Source organism: Larus michahellis, chromosome 15 (genome assembly GCF_964199755.1).
Source record: "Larus michahellis chromosome 15, bLarMic1.1, whole genome shotgun sequence".
Lineage (NCBI taxonomy): Eukaryota > Metazoa > Chordata > Aves > Charadriiformes > Laridae > Larus > Larus michahellis.
The window spans coordinates 125005-148566 of NC_133910.1; the positions used below are offsets into that span (position 1 = coordinate 125005).

The 23562-nt window shown below is 55.8% G+C and overlaps 2 protein-coding genes across 2 annotated transcripts; both read right to left on the reverse strand.

Annotated features, from left to right (window-relative positions):
* Positions 1–147: 147 nt before the first annotated feature.
* LOC141751624 (adenylate cyclase type 10-like) lies at positions 148–2537 on the reverse strand. The gene is made up of 5 exons (XM_074608738.1): positions 2471–2537; positions 2076–2164; positions 1315–1506; positions 1080–1201; positions 148–321 (listed from the first exon to the last, which is right to left on the reverse strand). Exons 2-5 carry the CDS (start codon positions 2157–2159, stop codon positions 255–257), a joined length of 465 nt encoding a protein of 154 aa, XP_074464839.1. The 5' UTR covers positions 2160–2164; positions 2471–2537; the 3' UTR covers positions 148–254.
* A 144-nt stretch (positions 2538–2681) lies between these two features.
* Positions 2682–7558, reverse strand: LOC141751752 (adenylate cyclase type 10-like). Its single transcript, XM_074609104.1, has 7 exons — positions 7530–7558; positions 6963–7051; positions 6245–6433; positions 5007–5111; positions 4083–4121; positions 3535–3678; positions 2682–3209 (listed from the first exon to the last, which is right to left on the reverse strand). Exons 1-7 carry the CDS (start codon positions 7556–7558, stop codon positions 2917–2919), a joined length of 888 nt encoding a protein of 295 aa, XP_074465205.1. The 3' UTR covers positions 2682–2916.
* Between the last annotated feature and the right edge of the window lie 16004 nt (positions 7559–23562).

Below are 23562 nucleotides of genomic sequence, written 5' to 3' on the forward strand. Positions count from 1 at the left end.
TCTACCAAGACAGACAAACCTTCCCCATCCCTCTGGTTTCACTCCCGCTCTCTCAGCAGCTGGAGACAGCAGGGGAGAGGGGCAAAAAGCCTGCCACGCCAGGGCTTCCGACCGTCTCAGAGGACACTCACCTCTCCTCGGTGACCCCCACGTATTGACAGACAGGGCCAGGCTGCCTGAGGCCTTTCATCTCTCTCTCCGGCAGCTCCTTGAAGTAGGAAGCGGGCAGCCGGGAGGCGGCGTAGGTCACTGCATCACAGGACACCAGCCCAGGGTAGTGCACTATCATCCGGGCAGCCAAGTTCACCTTCTGGCCAAGGACTGCCAGAGAGAGAGCACGCGTTAGAGAGAGAGAGCATGCGTCGGTGTGGCCCGTGCCGCCAGCCCCGCGGCACCCTTCCAGGCCAATACCTGTGTATTCGTGTCTCAGCGGGTGGCCAGTGACTCCGCAGAACACTGTCCCTCTGGTAACTGCCACAGACATTGTCCTGGCACACAGAGAAACAGCAGGGCTTGAGCAGCGCCCCAGGCGCAGTCCTGCCCGCCTGGCTTCATCCCTTCCCACACCTCCCCTCGGTGCCAGCCTGGGCCACCGGCTGTGCTGCCCTGCCAGCGTGGGTCTCGGGGACGTGGAGAGCTCAGGGGTGCAACATCTGCAGGTTGCAAGGGACAAGGGGCAGGGGCAGAGCACGTGCAGGGCCACAGCCCTCTTGTGAGCAAAGAGAGAGGGAAGAAGGCGCCCGCCATGTCACCGCCTGGCGATGACAGCCACTTGGGATCAGGTGGCTGGGCCCCATCCCCGTTCATGGGGCAGTGGCCCAGAAGGGCCTGCCTCTGGCCGCAGCGGCCTCTGGCCCTCACGAGGGCTCTTTCCAGCGCGGTGGCCAGCAGAGTGTGCTTGGAGGGACTCCGTCTGGCTGCCGTGGGCTGAGCCCAGGGGTTGCCTGCACCTCTCAGGGCACTGCCTCCTTCCTGCCAGGGACAAGGGAGAGCAAGCTAGAAGGCACATCTCTTTCTGTGAAGCCCCCTTGCGCCGTCCCAGGCAGCATGCACCCCGCCGACCCCCGCCACACACTCACTCTCTTTCCTCGAGCATGGTGGAGCACGAGTTGAAGATCTCCAGAGCACTCTGCAGGGCGTGAAGGCTCTCGCAGGGCAGCTTGTTTCCAGGGAGTCCCAGCACGCAGAGGAACGTGCAGCCCTGCCCAGGACAGATGTGGAACATGTTGCTACAGCGCCTAAGAGGGAGCCTCTCCCTCGCGCTCACTGCCCACCCTCTGGCGCTGGGGGAGGCCACCGTTCCCCCCCACTCACTTTATCACACAGGAGGACTTTGTTGATGTGGCCCTTGTGAGGAGAGAGGATTTCTAGCATCACCCTGCTGGCCTCCTTGAGGACGGTGCTGAGATGCACCGAGCTGGTACCTGCAGCAAGCTGCAGCTGGACAAAGATGCAGGTGACTGGCCGTAGCTCAGAGAGGAGATCCATGGGCAGTCCTGCATGGAGCTGGAAGACAAGAGCACGACGGCTTCACCAGCCTGCTCTCCCGGGCTCTTACTGCCCACACCAGTACCGAGGGAGCGCAGGCGTGCTGGCGATAGCGGGTAATAGCAGAGGAAGGGATAAATCCTCCTCTCGGTGCAAAAGGGCGGGCAGGCCGCCCAGCCTGCGGCAGGCAGACGCCGAGTCATAACACAAATGACAAAGGAGAGAAGGCTGCTCCGCTAACACGCCATCTGGGGACCGGTACGGACATGAGGGGAGACCCTCAGGGATGCTCCAGGGACTTCAGGGGAATCTCCCCTTTATCCCACCGTCGTGTCCGCGGCACACCCAGAACCATAGCCACGGAAAAGACAGAGGGACAGGAGTCCTCCTCCTGCCACCCATGTCTCTCTGAGGACAACGCAGACAATGGTGCGGCACCGGTGCCCCTGGGCTCAGTTTCCCTGCGTTGTCATCGCAGGGCGCATTTTCTTTGATTGGTCTGTTCCCGTAAGAGCTCCATCTCTGCAAGGCACCACTTCTTCTGCCCTCCGAAAATGCAGCCCCCAGCAGCGGTGGCCTTGCCGTACCTTCCCGAGAGCAGCGACTGGTATGTACTTCCTAAGCACATCCTTGGCGTTCAGGTCACTGGGCAAGAGAAGAGTAGGCCTCATGGCACCTGAGGAGAGAAAAGGCAGGTGGCCGCTGGGTGGATGGGACTACGAGCCGTTGCAAAGCAGGGCCTAGCCCTGGAACCGGGGGAGAAAGAGTCTTCTGCGCTTGCTCATGTTGCCACCTCCAGATGCTGAGGGCAGAGCTCTCCCCTGGAAGGAGGAGGCGGCAGCAGCCACCGCCCTGGGAGGCCCAACAGCCTGAGTGCTAATGGACAGAGGGAAGAGGGAGGAGGTGGTTCCTCTCTGGCCCCTGAAGCAGCAAAGCCCCACCTTTCGGGACAATCACAGAGCAAGGGGAAGTGGGCACTCACCTTCCCTTTTTGAGCGGTGTCTCACTGGGTCTTGTACGAGCTTGCGTAAGGCGTCTTGGCATTCGGACCAAGGCATCGGATCCACGCCCGTCACCTGAAGACACACAGAATGAAAGCACTGCCACTGGCCTCCCCAGGACTCCCAGGGGACAGAGCCTGCCCTCCACCGTCACTGCCCAGAGAAGGGGAGAAGTAGCCCACCTGGCTGGATGGGACAGCAGTGCTTCCTCAGAAGCACCGGAGCTGGACAGCCATTCTCCAAGCATGCCCATCTCCAAGCAACCACAGCTCCATGGCCCACAGAGGACATTGCTGCTGGGGCTCAAACCCTCCCAGCGCCTCCTGACCCCTCAAAGCAAGAAAGCCCAGCCCACGGTTACCCTTGAGATGGAAGGACAAGACCTTCCCCTGCCTGCCCGCTTTCCCACCTACAACTCTCTCCACATTCATCTCCTCAGCCTTCCAACACCTCCCTCCTTCATGGCCAGGCCCAGGCCCTCAGAATGGCTCTCGAGGCCAACCCATCCACCTGCCTGCACAGCTCTTGTGCCTGCGAGATGCTTGATCCTCAGCCGGTGCTGCTCACAGAGCTCCCAGCAGGTGGCCGAGAGGACAACTTCACCTGCACCCGCAACCTCTTCGGCGTCACGAACTTCAGCCAGGCACGGGCCAAAAATGCAGAAGTGTTGCCAGCTCTCATCTCCGAAAACCGGGAGGCTCATGGTCCCTGCAGAGATCCCTGGGGAGAAGGAGAAGCAGAACTGACACAGGGAACATTTGGAACTCCACAGCCCCCAGCATCTCGGCTGCTCAGAAGCTCCTCTGAAGCCCAGCGGGGAGAGGGGCGTTACAGAGGGGTAGAGCATCCTCCCTCCTCCTCGGGGAGACGCTGACACTAGTCCCTAAAGCAGGCGTCTAGAAATAGACGAACCGAGTTGACATTGAGAATGTGTTGAGTGCGCCAGGCGTCATCCCCAGCTGCCTGCCCCAGAAGCCCAGCAAACCAGAAGCACCCTGTGGCATGGCAGAGTGCCACACAGCTGCGTCTGGCACAGCGCCCGTACCTATCTTCAGTTGGATCTTCTGCCCCACATCTGTGTCACGTCTTCCGTACTTCTTCTGGATCTGCTGGCTACAGTGCAGCACCAGGCTGATGGTCCTGGCCACCTCCTGGGGTGGTGTTCTCCACAGCACCAGCACAGCATCTCCTGGGGAAAGGGAGGGAAGGTAAAGGCTCTGCCGAGACCTGACTCTCCCCGACCTACGGTCTGGTTCTGCAGAGACAGCAGAAACCAGCTGCCGTGCGGAGGAAGATGGGCTTGTGGGAGGCCATCGTCCTGGAGGACCGTGTCCTGGGCACCGGGACACCTCTCCTATCCCGGGCCAGCCACAGCAGCAGACGGCTGGCAGCGGTGACACCCCCTGTCCCGAGCGCTCCTCTGCAGCTGCAGCACTGGAGAGAGGGCACTGCTGGAGGGGTGCGTGCGTGGCCAAAGAGCTGGCTCAAGGCGCTGCACAGAGCCTCTTGAGAAGGAGCGCAGAGCAAACGGCCGCCACAGGAGTTAAATGCTACAGCTCAGTGCCCGAGGTCATCGCCCCCCCAAGAACCTACCAGCAAACTTCAAGATGTCTCCTCCAAAAATCAGGAACTCTGTGGACAGAGGGAAGAAAAGGCAGAGTCACGTGGACACCTTCTTCCAGAAGCCACCGAGCAAGGCCCTCTGCCTGGGGGGAGCACCGGGGCAAGGGTGCACTGTGGGGCACAGCTCAGGAAAGCACCGCTCCGGCCTCTCTCCCAGGCTCACGGTGGTCACAGCCCTTGTACCCGCACAGCAGGCAGGGAGGCAGGGCCTCCAGATGCCACCAGACCTCAGAAAGGTGAAGGCTGGAAGGTACCTCTGGGGTCCATCTGGTCCAGCCCCGCTGCTCAAGCCCGGCTGCACAGAGCCAGCTGACCAGGACGGTGGCTGATGGTTTCCGAATAGCTCTAAGGAGGGAGACTTCACAAGCTCCCTGGGCAACCTCTGCCAGTGCTCAGTCACCCTCACAGTCGAAAAGTGTTTCCTGATGCACAGAGGGAACCTCCTGTTCCACTCTGGGCACCACTGGGGAGAACCTGGCTCTGTCCTCTTTGCACCCTCTCTTCAGGTTGTAGGCACGTTTCTAAGGTCCCCCCCGCAAGCCTTCTCTTCTCCAGGCAAACCAGGCCCAGCTCGCTCAGACTTTCCTCATAGCACAGACGCTCCAGACCCTGGAGCACTTGCTGGATGCCCTCAGCCTGCTCTGGGCCCTGACGCAGCACTGAGATGGCTGTTCACGCCAGAGGCACCGAGGTGGCTACTGAGAAAGTGGGTGCCTCCTCGGCCGCAGCGGGGAGCAGAAAGGACCCGCACTGGTGCTGACCCGCCAGCAGACCCTGGCTGCGCTCGCTGTTCCTCACAGAAAGCCCCAGCCCTTCCAAGGAGGCAGGACCAGGCTGCCTCCACCCTCCACCATCACGGCCCGATGCCACACAGTCCTGCAGCACGGCTCCTACCCTCCAAAATGTCGCACAGGTACTCATTGAGCGTTTGCGCCAGCTCATCAGTGCCTCTGTCCACGCCGCTCCTCTGCACGAATTTCTCGGTCAACGCAGTGAAACCTGGAACAGGGACATCCAGAAATCAGGAAATGCCCATGTGGGCCAAAAGACCTGGCAGCAGTTTCCACGATGCCCGGCCCGAGAGCCTGTAGGGGACACCTTCCCGTGCCAGCTCCGCACTGGTGGCAGCCGTGATGGACCGCCCAAGGTCACCCATCCTGCTCTCTGTGGGCATCCCAGCAGAAGACCTCAGCAGTGACAAGATGACCACTCTGTCTGAGGGGCTCCAAAGGGCCTGCTGTGTCCCCACATGGCTCATGTCCGTGGCTGCTCCTCCCTGCTCCCCCCACCTGAGATATCCGCAAAGAGCAGCACTCCGTGGACACTCTGAGCGGTGTCGTTGCTCCTGAGGGAGCTATCAGCAAGGAGCGAGGGGAGGAAAGCGACTGCTTTCTGCAGGTCCCCGTAGTGACGATTCCTCTCCCAGGCAGAAGCCATCGTCAGCGCCCTGTGGCACACGGGGTACCTCAGGAGAAGACGGCCGTGCCCAGCCGGGAGGAGGACGAGGACCTCACTGCACAGTGCAAGCTGCACACTGAGCCCGGGGCCTCTGTGCGGGGCGACTAGCCCTCCGCCTTCCCGGGGTGGTCACAGTCACCAGGCGGTGGCCTCCTCTGCAGGTCATCGCTTGCCCGGCAACTCACCTCACGCATCACAATTGGCTCGCAGTGACATCTTCCGTCTGTCACCGCCATTACCCGGTGTCCTGCTGTGAGCGACACAGCACTAACTTCTCTTGTAATGCTGGGGAAAACTGCACTTCTAGAACTCTCTTGTCTGAATTTGGGAAAATATGTACTTCATAGCCAGCTAGCCTATGTGGGATTAGCGGTCTCGGTGCTTTTAAGCCTTCCCAGGTGTAGAGATGAGGACTTGAGGCACTTGAAAACTCCCCTCTCCCGAGGGCGCCGCAGATGAGGTGGGACAGCTCCAAACGCCTGTTTTTCATGGAAGACGCTGCCGAGAGCATCGCCCGTTATTCTTTAGTCACTCTCCCACCAAAACCCAGCCATCTCCTTCCCTCGAACATGAAGGCGGGCAAGAAAAGGAGGGAGAGAAGCCCAAAAAGGTGGAATTTTCAACCCATCGTATCCCTGGGTGGGGTGAAAGTGGAAGAGAAGTGTTAGAAAAACCTTTCTCCTGCGTCTCCGGGTTGGTTTCGATGTCGCCCCAGGGTTTCCAGACCAGCGATGCTCCCTCTTCCTCCTCTTCCAAACGGGCTGGGTCCTGGAGGTCGGGAAGCTCCGCTTGGAATTGGTTGCCGATGTTGACGTGCCTGAAAGTGTGAGGAAGAGGAAGTGAGGAAGGCGAGTGGGGAACAGCTGCGGCAGGACAGGGGGAACAGCTGCGGCAGGATAGACGCATGCGTACGTGAGGTGCTGTAATAAATACGGCCCGTATTTCCCAGGAAAGCACTAATTGCTCTCCTCTAACAACTTCTCCAGCAGCATCACGTTACCGCCACTTGAAAGGCTCCATCTCACTTCATTAAACATCCCAAGACTTGAGCTCCTGAAATGATTTCTCAGCCTTTGGCACCGGATTAATTAGTTAATGGTTTTCAGAGCGCCCTGGACACGAGCGCTTTTGAAGTGCTGTTATTGGCGAATCTAGAGCTGTCGACGCTAATAAAAAATGCACTCATTCCTCACGTTACTCTACACTTCTCACTTTAGTATTAATAAAAACACCTGTTTTTATAACGCTTCTCTTGGAGGCCTTTGGTCCTCAAACGACTACATAGCCGCACAAAAACAAGCACAAAACTCCTCATCAGCTTTTCTGCACTGGCAGCAAATTTGCCTTTTCTGCGGCTTTGACGGGGAAGATCTGTAGCGACCCTGAACTCACCAACGTGTCTCGCCCCAGGCATGCGACTACCTGAGCAGTGAGCGGAATCAGCCAGGCAGGGTTTTCTTGCCGTGCCACAGAAGGTGACGCTGGGAAAAGAAGAGAGGAGAAATGAGCCTGTTTGTCACACCCAGCCAAGGGGGATGAGATGGGGGACCCCCACCTCACCTCTGCCCCTCCGGAGCGGGGCTGGGACAGATCCTCCGCGCAGAGAGAAGGGGCCTGGCGCGGATTTCATCTCCAGCCCTCTTCCTCAGCCCAAAGCCACACAACTCCCTCTCTTTCTCAGCCCCAAAACCAGCCACGCCAGCCCCTTTGCCAGCCCCAGCAGCAGGAGTCCCACTCTCCGGGTCAGGCCACAAACCGGCTCCCCCTCTCTGCTTCCCCTCTCTGCTTCGCCCCCCTCTGCAGCCCCCCTGGGCGACGCTGAGGGACAGCAGACACCCCACAGCCCGGCACACCCAGGGCCCCACCGACACTTTGCGGGGAGCGCTGGCAAACTGCGGAGGGCCCGGCCCCGCGTCCCTCCGGGGCGGCACCAGCACGGCCCGAGCATCGCTTTCTTACCACCCTGACGGGCTCCATTTCTCCGCCATCGTCGGCACCGCACCCCAAACCCCCCAGGACCAAGGCACCCTGCGGGGAGCCGGGCCCAGACACCCCCCTCCCACCCGTCAATGCCCCCCCTCAGCCCTCCCAGCCCCACTCAGGGCCCTACCGGCCCCTCCACCACCCCTCGGGGCCGCCCACTCACCTTCACATGCTCCAGCTGCCTCACCACGTGCTCGCAGCGGCCCCGCGGGCCCGGCCCAACCACCCACCCCCGCCGGGCCCTGCTTTCCGCCCCGACCGCCCCGCTCCCCTTTCCAGCCGGCTGCCATTTTCCCCCGGGCCGGCCCGCCCACGACGGGCGCCCATTGGCCACCGCTGCCCCATCGCCCGCCCCCTCCTTCTTGGGTTGCACCGCTCCATTGGCCCGCTGCCACTGTCAATCTCCACATTCGACCAATGGGAGCACAGCACAGCAGTCCAACCTTTTCCTTCCCTTCCCTCCCCTTTGCTTTCTCATTTTACTTCCCTTTTTCCTTCCCCTTTTGTTTCCCCTTCCCCTTTTCCTTCCCTTCTCCTTCCTTTCCAATGAGTCAAATCATGATGAGCCTGAAATGCCATGGATTTTTCATCTCCAAAACCACTTGCAAGGACACGCAGCACAAGGGTTACAAGTGGGAACAGGATTTTACTCTCTTTTGCTCAAATCGGTTGCAGAGCAGATGCTTACAAGCACCATCGCAAAGCAAGAGCTCTCACTCCAGAACAGCTGACGAGAGGCGCAGTCAGATGGGAGAAAACAGCCTTTTATTGTGGACAGACATGAGGTGCGGGAGCCCAGGAATGGCAGGGGTTCGGCTCCTGAAAGGAAATGGGCATCTACAACGAGAGTCGGAAAGCACTGATGAACCTACAAAGGCAGGACTTGGTTGCCCTTTCTTTGGGAAACAGAGTTGACAAGGAGTAGTTTGTAGCCCAGAAGAGAGAGCTCTTGCGGGCATTGCCGAGGGGATGGCTCTGGCACCGTATCCCCCATGGAAATGCCCTTAGAGGCCCCTGCGTGTGCAGAGGTGCTCAGTGCCCCTGTGCCACGCAGCAGGGCTCCATGGGGAGCCCCTGGGGAGCTGCCGTGGAGTTCTTCCCAAACCCTGCGCAGCACCGTCCCTTGCCCTCCCTTGCCAGCCCCTTGGACTGCCTTAGAGCAGTTTCCCCGGCTGGGAAAGATGGGTAGCAGAGCCTGGGACACACCTGGGCTTCTCCCTCCTCTTTTTCCGTCCCCATCTTTTGCGCTCTTCCTTCTTTCCTCTTCTTGCCAGCGTTCCCTCTCCTCATCCCAGGCCTCTTCTCTCTTCCTTTTGGGTTTTCAGTTTCCTGGAGGGAGCCTGCAAAGCTTTCCATCCCCCAGTGGGTTTAGATAGGTAAAGGCAGGATCAACTGGATTCATCACGTCTTGATGGAAGCAAAGCTGACTCCTTTAACCGTCTTTCCTGGGAAAGGCTCTTTAGTTCTTGTGCGCATCCTGGGGCATCTTCCGTGGTCTCTGGGGCAGTTGGAGGCAAAGCGGCGGGTGCCTAAAGCAGAAATGTTGGCGTTAGCAGGTGGCAAGGGACGCCCTACCTAAATCCAACAGAGCAAAAATATCAGGAAGAGGCAGAGCAGCTCCTTGAACTCATCGGGAACCTCCTCCTAGATGAGACGCCTTGTCCCAGGGTTTGTGGACCTGCCCTACCTTTGCCATTTCCCGTCCTCTCACCGCATCTACCCCTGCTGCTTTCTGGAGGACGAGCAGAGAGGGTGGTGCGTCCAGGAAGGCTTTGGCCTGGTGCTCTACATCACCTTCCCCAGCAGGGCCACGTTGCTCTTCCAAAGGCAAATCTGGAAAGCAAAAACTTGTGTAGCCAAGTGACTTGTGGGAAGTGGACAACACCTAAAGCAAAACCCACCCAAAGCCCTCCACCAGCTTTCTGCTCTGGCTGTGAGAACCCTCAGTCCCTCCTCCTACCTCTGGATGTGTCCCTGGCTGCTGGCGACTCCTCAGCTGAGGGACTGAAAAGGCCAGACGTCTTGGCCCCAGTGGTTTTCTAAGAGGAACTCCACCAGCCCCTTCACCTGCACACGAGAGCCTTGCTTTCAGGGCAGGGGGCTGAAAAGTTGTGGAGCAGCCTTTCCCACTCCTCCCCCTTGCCTCCACGCAGAAGGCTGTGGCTGTGGGGCTGCTTTTGCAGGCAGCCAGCCCACCACCTTTTGCTCTTTTAAGCAAGTCCTGTGGTGACATGGTACCCCAGAGAGAATTGAGTCGGACAACGGGACTCATTTCCGAAACAGCCTCATAGACACCTGGGCCAAAGAGCATGGCATTGAGTGGGTATATCACATCCCCTGTCACGCACCAGCCGCCGGGAAGCTAGAACGATACAATGGATCGTTAAAAACTACACCGAGAGCAATAGGTGGTGGGACTTTAAAACATTGGGATACACATCTAGCAAAAGCTACCTGGCTAGTTAACACCAGGGGATCTACCAATGGGGCTGGCCCTGCCCAATCAAAACTTCCACGTACCGTAGAAGGGGATGAAGTCCCCGTAGTGCACATGAAGAATACGCTAGGGAAGACAGTCTGGGTTAGTCCTGCCTCGGGCAAAGGCAAACCCATCCGTGGGATTGCTTTTGCCCAAGGACCTGGGTGCACTTGGTGCGTGATGTGGCAGCATGGGGAAGTCCGACGTATAACTCATGGGGATCTGATTTTGGATGAGAATAGCCAATGAATCAAATTGTGTGCTGTTAATTGCTAAGTAACACTCTCACTGTATGTGAGCGGCCAAGGGGAGTTTGTTGCCTTCCACCACTTCGCCGTCACCAGCAGCCAGGACGGAGGCAGCTGTCGGGACCCTGCCGACGGAGGCGACTCATGCAGCTGGGAGGCCTTGGTGCTGGCTGGAGAAGAGCTGAAGCAGGATAGGACCCACGCCACTGGGGGTACGCTGTGCACCGTGCTCCACAGCCCGGGCCCTCCAGGAGCCCAGGGGTGTATGCTGGGGATCGGCTGGGAGGAGGTCTGCCGGGGACGAGCCCAGGAGCTGAGGACAACCACCGCAGACTTTGCTCAGCGTGTCGGCACCCTCGCAAGGGTCCTTGAAGCCCAGTGGGAGAGCGAGAGCAGCTCTTCCCCTGGGGCAGGCGAGGAGGTGTCTAACCCCCTGTTTTCTTTGCAGATGCCGCAGAGCAGCAGGCTTTCACGGAGGCGGAAACCGGGTGAGCAGACAAGGGTTTGATTCTCTGTAAAGGCAGGGGCCTCAGGGGTCTCCAGAGGAGACCAAGGAAGCGCTGGCATTTGCCTGCCGGTTGTGACTCTAGCTTAAGGAAGAGGCTTTCTGTGAGGTGGGAGCTGGGAAGAGATGGCCACGGAGGTGAGACAGTGCTGGAGGAAGCCCGTGGGCTCCTAGTGATGGTCACACTACGCTGGAGCAGGCCTTGCTTTCCAGTTCCTCGAGAGGAGCGCTACAAAATCTGCAGGCGAAAAGCCACCACAAGGGAGCCAGGTGGTTTGCCTGGGGGAGGTGACAGAAAGCCCAGCTTGTCGTCTTCTCCCTGGCTACAAAGCAGCTGTAGGAGTCATGCCTGCCCGTGGGCTCGCGCTCTCTTTTGAACAAAGGGCTTTTGATGGCCTCTCTGTGGGGTAAAAGACCAGTGTAGGTGATGCCTGTGCATTCTTTGCTCTCTTCTTCCCCTGGGAACGGTGCTCTGACTAGTGTGGCGGAGCGGCTTCTGCCAGAGGGCGAACAGACAACTGAGCTGCCCGACGAGACCGACAGGCAGCACAACGGCACACACTGGTGTGAATGCCGAGCCATCGTGGAATCGGTGCTTGTGCCTTTGGCTCGCCACTACGTGGCAATGGGCAATGCCGACCGAGCCTTTTACTACCTTCTGGAGTGTGCTGCTGCCTACCTGCACGTCTCCAACAGCTACATGGTGAGTTGCCTCGCTCGCCAGTGCCCACCGTGCACGGAGTCCTCTCAGTCAGCTGGCTCTGGGCAGGACAACTTCACTGCTGCAATAGGGCATGCCTTGACGGGGCCTTGGAAGGGACATGCTGGGGTCAGAGCCTGACTTCTTCCTCCGGCTTGCCTCTTCTGTGGACGGAGACACAGGCCACCGTGCCCATAGCAGGAGGGGAATTAGCAGGGAGGGGATCTGAAGGAGCACTGGTGCCTGTGCTCTGAGCCGGCGTGACTGTGTTGGGGCGGGCATCAGCAGGGGGAGAAACGGGCCCTCTTAAGACAGATGCCAGAGGCAACAGGGGAGGACGAGGCCGGCCATGGGCTCTGCATCACGCTCGCCTGCTCTCTCTGTGCTTGCGCAAAGGCCCTCATGAAGCTGAACGAAGCGGAGGTCCTGAGGAAGATGAAAGCCACTGCGATAGCCTGCTTTGAAGAGGCCACCTTCTTCAGCCTCAAAGGGGAGGTAAAGAGATGGGGAGGTCTGGAGGGATGTCCTGGGGGATGCAGCTGGATGCTTTCCCCGGCTGCAGGGGCTATCCCTGGCATCACAAGCCACCGGCAGACTCCGGCAGTCTCTTGGCCGACTCGAGCAGATCAGGGTGTTTCCCTTTTCCTCTGCAGGTTTGCTGGTGTATGCAATGCCTTCAGCTGGCAGAGAAAATGATGAGGGAGGCTTTGAGCTTGCTCAGAAGGAACTTCCCCGAGACCTTCCTTGGCGCCTTTGTCAAGGCTCAGGTGGAAAAGTTGCCTTGTGTCGCTTACGTGAGAAGAGCAGCCTGCCTTCTGCAGAAGGGCCGGTAAGGAGCAGAACTGAGAACCCAGGGGAGGAAGAGCCATTTCCTACCTGGTCCCAGACCTGCCTGGGCTTGAGGCCACACGTGACCTGACGCATGGCCCTTACAGGACCGAGGGGTTAAGGAGCGATGTGCGGGTGGAATGGGGAACGACAGAGCCCCACACTCCCTCCCCCCTGCACGCTCCTTCCCCCCTGGGTAAAAAGCAGCTCACAGCCGGGGCTGTGCCTGCCGGCACGCGTCGACGGCGGCAGGGCCTTGGTGGTGGCTGGGGACAGAGAGCTGCAAACAGGGAGTAGAGGCTGACGAGGGGCAGGGGAAGGAGCAGTGGGTGGTGGTGAGGTGTGAGAGCGAGGAAGCTCAGAGGGCGATAATCCTTTTCTTGCCGGTTCCCAGCTTTGCTTGGGCCCCCGGGCACTGTAGCGCCAACGCGCCCTCTCGAGCGGTCAGCTTCCCCTGGCGGCACTGCTTTGTTTGCCCCCTTCCTCTCCATCAGCTCCCTTTCCTCCCAGGAGGTGCGACTGGCTTGTCCGCCGCCCTGCTTTCCCCCAGCCCTGTCTGATTTAGCGCTGTACAGCGAGAGCCTCTGGGCCCAGCAGTTTCTCTCGTGCAGCAGGATGAAGAGGCTGGCCTGGCTGCTGCAGCAGAGCTGCTGCCTTTCCTTACTGGAGCGCCTCTTCAGCCTGGAGGGCACTTCCAGCGGACGGAGGTTCTCCCGCCTGGCAGCGCGCATGAAGGCCAACACGGACAGGGCGTTGGACTCCTGTTGGCCAGCAGAACTCCCGCCACGCACAGACTTAGGACACAGACAGATGCCAGCACAGACGCAGACACAGGTACAATTGGGCACACAGGCACCGTACAGAGACCTTCACAGACGCCGGCACCAATACAGGCAGGGACACCCGTACTGATACCATCAGAGATACCACCGCCCATTCCGTTGCAGGTGCAGATGCCGTTGTAGAGGCCGTGGCAGACACAGATACCGCTGCAGACGCCCTTGCAGAAACCAGGTAGTCTTTCAGATGCAACTGCAGACGGAGATGCCATGGGAGAGACAGATGCCACACCAGATACCCTTTCGTGCGCCACTGCAGATGTAGACAAAACCGGAGTGCAGAGAGCATTGCAGATGCCCTTGCAGACAGAGGGAGCGTTGCTGATGCAGGTACCATTTCAGAGGAAGGCATCTTTGGGGATGCCGGTGCGGATGCAGATAAAATTGAAGATGGAAACGCAGATGGAGACCACGTTGCAGGTGCTGTTGCAGGTGCAGTTAGCGTGGCAGATGGTTTTCTTAAACAGGGACCATTCAGGACAACTTTACCGACTTCTTCTGTCACCAGAGCTGTATATTTGTTTTCCAAATAAAATGGTTCTTATGAAAACTCTGGAGTTCTGTTCTCCGCCATACAACTCTGCAATGACCAAGTCAAGTGGTATCGCCAGAGCGTTTCAATCTACTAGACTTCAGGAGACATTGATTAGCATTTGTAAAGCAACTTGACAGTGTTCTGGAGGGCTACAAAAGTAGAATTTGTAATGGCATGTTGCAGTTCCTTCTGTGTTGGATGGAGGAGTCAATATTAGTACAATTAGCCACTTCCCATGGCAAGCAGTTTTGAAAGAATCCAGCGTGTTTTGAAAGAATCGGGGAAGGAAGGCACTTCCTTGTGTTTCAAGCCTCTTCTGTCAAGGTACATTGGTACTGAAGTTCAAAAATAAGCACACATATTATGTGAGTTATCTCTGAAATAAGTCCGTTCACTGACAGAGAGCCGCCACAGTTTCTATTGTAATTTCACCAAAGACACCAAAGAGTAAGACATTTGTCAATGTCAGGCAGAGTTTGCCTTTGGTGAAGCCGTGTTGGCTGTCACCAATCACCTCCCTATTTCCCATGTGCCTTAGTAGCGTTTCCAGGAGGATCTGCTCCATGACCTTGCCAGGCACAGAGGTGAGACTGACCGGCCTGTAGTTCCCTGGGTCTTCCTTTTTTCCCTTTTTGAAAATGGGCGTTCTGTTTCCCCTTTTCCAATCAGCAGGAACTTCACCAGGCTGCCACGACTTCTCAAATATAATGGAAAGAGGCTTGGCGACTTCATCTGACAGCTCCCTCAGGACCCGTGGATGGATTTCATCTGGTCCCGTGGACTTATGCACCTTCAGGTTCCTCAGATGGTCCTGAACCTGATCTTCTCCTACAGTGGGCGCTTCTTCATTCTCATAGACCCTGCTTTTGCATCCTGCAACTTGGGTGGTGTGGGTGGAGCCCTTGCTGGTGAAGGCCGAGGCGAGAAAGTCATTCAGCATCTCAGCCTTCTCCGTGTCCTGGGTGACCAGGTCTCCTGTGTGCTTCCTGAGAGGGCCCACACCTTCCCTAGTCTTGCCTGTACCCATGACGTACTCATAGGAGTTTTTCTTGTTATCCTTGATGCCCCTAGCCAGATTTAACCAGGCTGGGAAGTTTTCAAGTGACGTCCCTGACCCCGGCCCCGGGGAGGCAGCATACCTCCCTGTCAAGAGGGTCTGCGCGGCATATTGGGCCTACTACTATAACCCGCCTCTTCTCCCTTGCAGAGGCAGTTTTTAAACTGGGGGTAGGCCTTGCTGGTCCCGGCATCTCTTCTGGTGTAGCCAAACCATCTTCCATGCCATCCATGGGCTGGCCTCCCTCCTCAAGAGCCTCATACCTGTTGTGCAGAGGCACCTGGTTGGGGGATGTGGGCAAGGAGGGAGTTCGCTTCCCTCCCCTCGTAGGGACTAGCCTCCATTCACTGGCCTCCTTTTGGCCACTGCCTTCAGTGGCAGGGCGAAGGGACCAGATCTCCTTCAGCTCGGGGTTTTTTTGGGGGCTCTTCTGGTTTTTGACTCAGGGACCCGGTCAGAGTCTGCTTCCACCAATCCATTCCTTTCTCACTCTCCCTGATGCTCCGCAGCCCTTCTGTTTCCTCTTTCAGCTCTGCTGCCAGGCTGAGCAGATCATCCCCCTGGTGGCACCTCACGCAGCTGTCACCTCTTCTACCACCCACCAGCCCTGGGAGATTAAGGCACTCTCTGCAGCCGGCGACCTGGGGGGCTGCGTGCTTCCAGGGGAGCTCAGTTGGTACGGCCACGTCTGCTCTGGCAGGTGCAGCAGATGCGGGAAGCTGCGTCCTTCAGTTGGAGACCATGGCTGACCTTCCCCCCCGAGCGTCCTGCGCCCTTCCACGCGAACTGACGCGCCATGCCCTGCCTGCCCGCCCTGTTCACCGCACTCCCTTGGGCCGCCTTTGAAGGGGCTGGGGGCTGGCCGCTGCTGCTGCAGGCTCACTTGCCTCAGCCAGTGACCGTTGGTGGCGGTTACGCCTCCTTTAAACCTGCCGCGGCTGCTGCAGGCTCCGCCCCGGCCTCGTCAGACGCTCTCGCATCAGCTGTCAGCTGCGGGCTCCCTGCGGGTCTCTGCCACTGCCCGGTCTTCTCCCGGCCTCAGAAAAACTCGGAAAAAGCCCCTTTTCGCCACCGTTGCCCGGCTCTGCTGCCGACGTGCCAGCACCGGAGCTGTTTGCCTCGGCGAGTGACCTGTGCTTGTAGATTTGCTGGCTTAAACCCTGTTTTTCATTTTACTGAGCCTCCACTGCACCAAGTGAAATTAAATTTCCAGTCTTTCAAGTACTCTTGAGCGTCTCCCTGTGAAGCTGTGAAAGTTACTGCATTGCTCAAAGCAATGATGAGAAGCTCTCTGTGGTTCCAATTTGTAGCTACCACATGCTTGGTGACTTGACATTTCAAAAAATGGGTCTCAGCTGACCCATCCCCACCTGTTTGGCTTCTGAAGGAAAAACACTCATTTTTTAAAAACGCGACATGACGAGGAGAGTATCTTCTCCGTTGTTTTTGGTCCTAGATACAAACATTGGGCTTTTTGTCCTCGAGGTGAGACTGACCCGGAACATCCCACACAGAATCTCAAATACAAGGTTGCCGACTTCGCGCCAAAGGCAATTAGCAAGAAAGAAATACAGTCTCCTCTGTTGACATTCGGGGACAGGTAGAGGAGAGTACTTCATTACTTACCAATGAAGTAATGAAGAAAAAAAACCCAAGGAACACAACACGCGTATTTATGCATGTATCATCACATACTCATCCTTCAGCCCTCGGGTCTGGGCTTTCTGATTCTCGGCACAGTGCTGGATGGTTTGTTTGCCGCACACTACGTTCTCCTCCTCCACAGGAATTCGTAGTTAGTACCAACCGTTTCATTACAGAACCAGAGCACAACACAGAGGGCAGTCAATAAGTAGCGGGTTTTGGTTTGTTACTTAGGATCATAGGTAAGGCATTCTTACCCATGGTAAGAATATAATAAGGTATAAAGAAGAGAACGGTATAACTTCCAAGAGAAATTATGATCTACCAAGGTATAGATATATATACATAGAAAAGTATATATATATCTCAATTAATGTGGAAACATTCTTTGTTTTTATGGGACTGTTGAATTGGGTCTCTAAAGAGTCTCTTCTATCCCTACGGGACAGGAGAACAGCATGAAAGGAATAGGTTAGGGAAAACTGTTTGGGTTTTTCCTGCCTCAGGCAAGGGCAAACCCATTCGTGGGACTGTTTTTGCTCAAGGACCTGGAGGTACTTGGTGGGTGATGCTGGAGAATGGGGAAGCTCAATGTGTACCCCAAGGAAATTCGACCCTGGATGAGAAGACTTAATTCCGAGCTGTATGATATTAACCGTTATATGATGCTAACAGTGTTCTAGAAGTGTTCTTCAGGATAACACAGTAGTGATGAAACCTGAATGTTGTGGTTTGGCCTCAGACGGCAACAAAGAACCATGTGCCGCTCGCTCGGGCCTTCCCAATACAGGACTCTTGGGTTGAGACAAAGGCAGTTTAACAGAACGGCAAAGGGAACAAGCAAACAACAACAATCACACGGACAGAGGAATATACAAACACGATCACGGAACCGCCGCTCCCCGCCGCTCACCGACCAGACCCGGGACGCCCCAGCCTGCTCCAAACGGTGACTTCCTGCCCCCTCCCCGGGCAGCTCAGGGTGGGCATGGCTCACATGGCATGGAATACCAGGAAAAATTAACCCTATCCCCGCCGGAACCAGGACATTATCCACCCCTTATTCCATACCATCTATGCCATGCCCGGATCTTACAGGTTCCAATGAATTGCCACCACTTTCCCCTGTCATATATATATATATACACATATATATTCATGCGGATATAATGCCCTTAGTTTATGGGCCATCCCTCCAAAGCGTCCGTTGAGTTCTTTTAATCTATGGCTTTGGGCTCCACCTGTTAGAACAGTCTCTCAGGGCAGGTGAGATGCTGGGTGGTGCTGGTCTGTTGCATGCTGTATTTTCGGAGGTTGTGACTGGTGCACCCGGTGTGGCTCATGCACACAATCCGTGGGCTGAAGACGTAGATCTTGAGGAAGTTGCTGGGCGCCAGCTGCTGAGGTCAGTTCTTATCCCATCACCCCTGTGCCTTACTCATAGTACAACTGATAGCAATTATAGTAATGAGCACATACAGTGAGAGTGTTACTTAGCAATTAACAGCACACAATTTGATTCATTGGCTATTCTCACCCAAAATCAGATCCCCATGAGGTATACGTCGGACTTCCCCATGCTGCCACATCACACACCAAGTGCACCCAGGTCCTTGGGCAAAAGCAATCCCACGGATGGGTTTGCCTTTGCCCGAGGCAGGACTAACCCAGACTGTCTTCCCTAGCGTATTCTTCATGTGCACTACGGGGACTTCATCCCCTTCTACGGTACGTGGAAGTTTTGATTGGGCAGGGCCAGCCCCATTGGTAGATCCCCTGGTGTTAACTAGCCAGGTAGCTTTTGCTAGATGTATATCCCAATGTTTTAAAGTCCCACCACCTATTGCTCTCAGTGTAGTTTTTAACGATCCATTGTATCGTTCTAGCTTCCCGGCGGCTGGTGCGTGACAGGGGATGTGATATACCCACTCAATGCCATGCTCTTTGGCCCAGGTGTCTATGAGGCTGTTTCGGAAATGAGTCCCGTTGTCCGACTCGATTCTCTCTGGGGTACCATGTCACCACAGGACTTGCTTTTCAAGGCCCAGGATAGTGTTCCGGGCAGTGGCATGGGGCACAGGGTATGTTTCCAGCCATCCAGTGGTTGCTTCCACCATTGTGAGCACATAGCTTATTTGTTAGCTAGGCCTCTTCTAACTCTCTGAAATTAACAGCACGTTGTGTCTGAAACGGTTCGTTCAGAGTGATAAGACAGTTTGTGCCACAGAATGGTGTGCACAGAGACTCTTGATTATACTTATTGCTATAACAACCAAGGTCAGCCGGCTGCAGAGTGTGCCTTCGCCTCTCGGGGCTGGTGGGTGGTAGAAGAGGTGACAGCTGTGTGAGATGCCACCAGGGGGATGATCTACTCAGCCTCAGTGCTTATTTTCAAACTTCAGTACCAATGTACCTTGAGAGAAGAGGCTTGAAACAGTGCCTTCCTTCCCCGATTATCTCCCCGATTATGCAGCACCCTCAGGGGGAAGAGATGGAAACCAGACCGGCAGACACTGCGGCTACTGCAACCCCTGTGACAGCCACTTCGACTACTCCAACCCCCGTAGCAGCCACTGCCACTGAACCAGGGAATGAACCCGTGCCAGTATCAGTTGCCCCCATACAGAAGAAGTACACGAAGAAATCAGTTCGCTTAGTAAGAGATGATGATGAACCAGGGTCATCACGAGAGCAGGAGGAAGAGGCAGAACCAGAGATAATTATTCGATCCCTATCCTTGAGTGATCTGCAGGATATGCAAAAAAATTTTAGCCAACTTTCAGGTGAGCACATTTTCACCTGGCTGCTCCGGTGCTGGGATAACGGGGCCAGTAGCCTGGAATTAGAGAGTAGGGAGGCCAGGCAGCTGGGATCCCTGTCTAGGGAAGGCAGCATTGACAAGGTAATTGGGAAAAAGACCCAAGCCCTCAGCCTCTGGAAACGACTCCTGTCAGGTGTGAGGGAGAGGTACTCCTTCACTGAAGATGTTGTATGTCAACCAAGCAAGTGGACTACCATGGAAACAGGTATCCAGTAACTGAGAGAATTAGCCGTGCGGGAGATGATTTATTATGACTTGGACAATGCAGACTTACCCACAGACCCTGATGAGGTGCAATGCACAAGGCCCATGTGGCAGAAGTTTGTACGGAGCGCACCATCATCATATGCCAACTCACTGGCAGTAATGGAATGGAAAGGTGAAGAGCGACCAATGGTGGATGAGGTGGCTGGCCGGCTCCGGCAATATGAAGAAAGTCTCTCTTCCCCCCTTGTCTCAGCTGTGGAGAAACTGTCGCGGAAGGTCCAGCAACTTGAAGAGAATATCTCCTACTCCCCACCTGTACAGGCCAGTGTCTCAGCTATTAGAAGCAGGCATTTCCCCACTCAAGAGAGAGAGTACAGAGGGTACACACCACGAGGCACCCTGTGGTTCTACCTGCGTGACCACGGAGAGGACATGAGGAAGTGGGATGGACAACCTACTTCGATCCTGCGGACATGGGTAGAGGAGTTGCAAGGAAGGACAACCACAAAAGGGGATCCCTCCAGGAAAAGTGCAGTCCCAGTTTCCAGTGGGACGTTCCCCAGACAGAGCAGAAGGCCTGATGTTGCTTCTGATCCTCTTGAAGGAAGTTCCAAGTCATTTATGCAAGAAGTGAGTAATGGATACTATGACCAGTATTAGAGGGGCCCTGCCTCCGGCCAGGTGGAGGAAAGGGACAACCGGGTTTATTGGACGGTGTGGATTCGATGGCCTGGCACATCAGACCCACAGGAGTATAAGGCTCTAGTGGACACGGGTGCAGAGTGTACTTTAATACCATCAAGCTATAGAGGGGCAGAACCCATTTGTATTTCTGGGGTGACAGGGGGATCCCAAGAGTTGACTGTACTGGAGGCGGAAGTGAGCCTAACTGGGAATGAGTGGCAAAAACATCCCATTGTGCCTGGCCCAGAGGCTCCATGCATCCTTGGTATAGATTACCTCAGGAGAGGGTATTTTAAGGACCCAAAAGGGTACCGTTGGGCCTTTGGCATAGCTGCCTTGGAGACGGAGGAAGTTAAACAGTTGTCTACCTTGCCTGGTCTCTCGGAGGATTCTTCTGTTGTGGGGTTGTTGAGGGTCAAAGAACAACAGGTGCCGATTGCTACCGCAACGGTGCATTGGCGGCAATATCGCATTAACCGAGACTCTCTGATTCCCATCCATAAGCTGATTCGTCAACTAGAGGTTCAAGGAGTGATCAGCAAGACTCGCTCACCCTTTAACAGTCCCATGTGGCCGGTGAGAAAATCTAATGGAGAGTGGAGGCTAACTGTAGACTATCGTGGTCTGAATGAAGTCACACCACCGCTGAGTGCTGCCGTGCCGGACATGGTACAACTCCAGTACGAACTGGAGTCCAAGGCAGCCAAGCGGTATGCTACGACTGATATAGTGAATGCATTCTTCTCAATCCCTTTGGCAGCAGAGTGCAGGCCACAGTTTGCTTTCACTTGGAGGGGCGTCCAATACACCTGGAATCGACTGCCCCAGGGGTGGAAACACAGCCCCACCATTTGCCATGGGCTGATCCAGACTGCTCTGGAACAGGGTGAAGCTCCAGAACATCTGCAGTACATTGATGACATCATTGTATGGGGAAACACAGCAGAAGAAGTTTTTGAGAAAGGGGGTAAAATAGTCTGAATCCTCCTGAAAGCTGGTTTTGCCATAACACGAAGTAAGGTCAAAGGACCTGCGCAGGAGATCCAGTTTTTAGGAATAAAATGGCAAGATGGACGCCGTCAGATCCCAATGGATGTGATCAACAAAATAGCAGCTATGTCTCCACCAACTAGTAAAAAGGAAACACAAGCTTTCTTAGGCATTGTGGGGTTTTGGAGAATGCATATCCCAGATTACAGTCTAATTGTGAGCCCTCTGTATCAAGTAACCCGGAAGAAGAATGACTTTAAATGGGGTCCTGAGCAATGACAAGCTTTTGAACAAATCAAACAGGAAATAGTCCATGCAGTGGCCCTGGGGCCAGTCCGGGCAGGACAAGATGTTAAAAATGTGCTCTACACCGCAGCCGGGGAGAACGGCCCTACCTGGAGCCTCTGGCAGAAAGCACCAGGGGAGACCCGAGGTCAGCCCCTGGGGTTTTGGAGTTGGGGATACAGAGGATCCAAAGCCTGCTACACTCCAACAGAAAAAGAGATATTGGCAGCATATGAAGGGGTTCGAGCTGCTTCGGAAGTGGTTGGCACAGAAGCGCAGCTCCTCCCAGCACCTCGACTGCCGGTGCTGCGCTGGGTGTTCAAAGAAAGGGTCCCCACCACACATCATGCAACTGATGCTACATGGAGTAAGTGGACTGCACTGGTCACACAGCGAACTCGAATGGGAAACCCCAGTCGCCCAGGAATTCTGGAATTGACCATGGACTGGCCAGAAGGCAAGGATTTCGGAATGTCACCAGAGGAGGAGGTGACGTGTGCAGAAGAGTCCCCACCATATAATAAACTGCCAGAAAATGAGAAGAAATATGCCCTGTTCACTGACGGGTCCTGCCGGATTGTGGGAAAGCATCGAAAGTGGAAGGCTGCTGTGTGGAGTCTTACACGAAAAGTTGCAGAAGCCAGTGAAGGAGAGGGTGAATCGAGCCAGTTTGCAGAGGTGAAAGCCATTCAGCTGGCTTTGGACATTGCCGAGCGAGAAAAATGGCCAGTACTTTATCTCTACACTGACTCATGGATGGTGGCAAATGCTCTGTGGGGGTGGTTACAGCAGTGGAAGGCAACTGGCGGCACAGAGGCAAACCCATCTGGGCTGCTGACCTATGGCAAGATATTTCTGCCCGGATAGAGAATCTGGTTGTGAAAGTACGCCATGTAGATGCCCACGTACCGAAGAATCGGGCCACGGAGGAACATCAGAACAACCAGCAGGTGGATCGGGCTGCTAGGATTGAAGTGTCTCAGGTGGATCTGGACTGGCAACATAAGGGTGAACTATTCACAGCTCGATGGGCCCATGACTCCTCAGGCCATCAAGGAAGAGACGCGACATACAGATGGGATCGTGACCAAGGGGTGGACTTGACCATGGACACTATTGCACAGGTCATCCGTGAATGTGAGACATGCGCTGCAATCAAGCAAGTGGAGCGTTTGAAGCCTTTTTGGTATAGAGGACGATGGCTGAAATATAAATATGGGGAGGCCTGGCAGATTGATTATATCACACTGCCACAAACCTGTCAAGGCAAGTGCCATGTGCTCACAATGGTGGAAGCAACCACTGGATGGCTGGAAACATACCCTGTGCCCCATGCCACTGCCCGGAACACTATCCTGGGCCTTGAAAAGCAAGTCCTGTGGTGACATGGTACCCCAGAGAGAATCGAGTCGGACAACGGGACTCATTTCCGAAACAGCCTCATAGACACCTGGGCCAAAGAGCATGGCATTGAGTGGGTATATCACATCCCCTGTCACGCACCAGCCGCCGGGAAGCTAGAACGATACAATGGATCGTTAAAAACTACACCGAGAGCAATGGGTGGTGGGACTTTAAAACATTGGGATACACATCTAGCAAAAGTTAACTACCTGGCTAGTTAACACCAGGGGATCTACCAATGGGGCTGGCCCTGCCCAATCAAAACTTCCACGTACCGTAGAAGGGGATGAAGTCCCCGTAGTGCACATGAAGAATACGCTAGGGAAGACAGTCTGGGTTAGTCCTGCCTCGGGCAAAGGCAAACCCATCCGTGGGATTGCTTTTGCCCAAGGACCTGGGTGCACTTGGTGCGTGATGTGGCAGCATGGGGAAGTCCGACGTATACCTCATGGGGATCTGATTTTGGGTGAGAATAGCCAATGAATCAAATTGTGTGCTGTTAATTGCTAAGTAACACTCTCACTGTATGTGCTCATTACTATAATTGCTATCAGTTGTACTATGAGTAAGGCACAGGGGTGATGGGATAAGAACTGACCTCAGCAGCTGGCGCCCAGCAACTTCCTCAAGATCTACGTCTTCAGCCCACGGATTGTGTGCATGAGCCACACCGGGTGCACCAGTCACAACCTCCGAAAATACAGCATGCAACAGACCAGCACCACCCAGCATCTCACCTGCCCTGAGAGACTGTTCTAACAGGTGGAGCCCAAAGCCATGGAT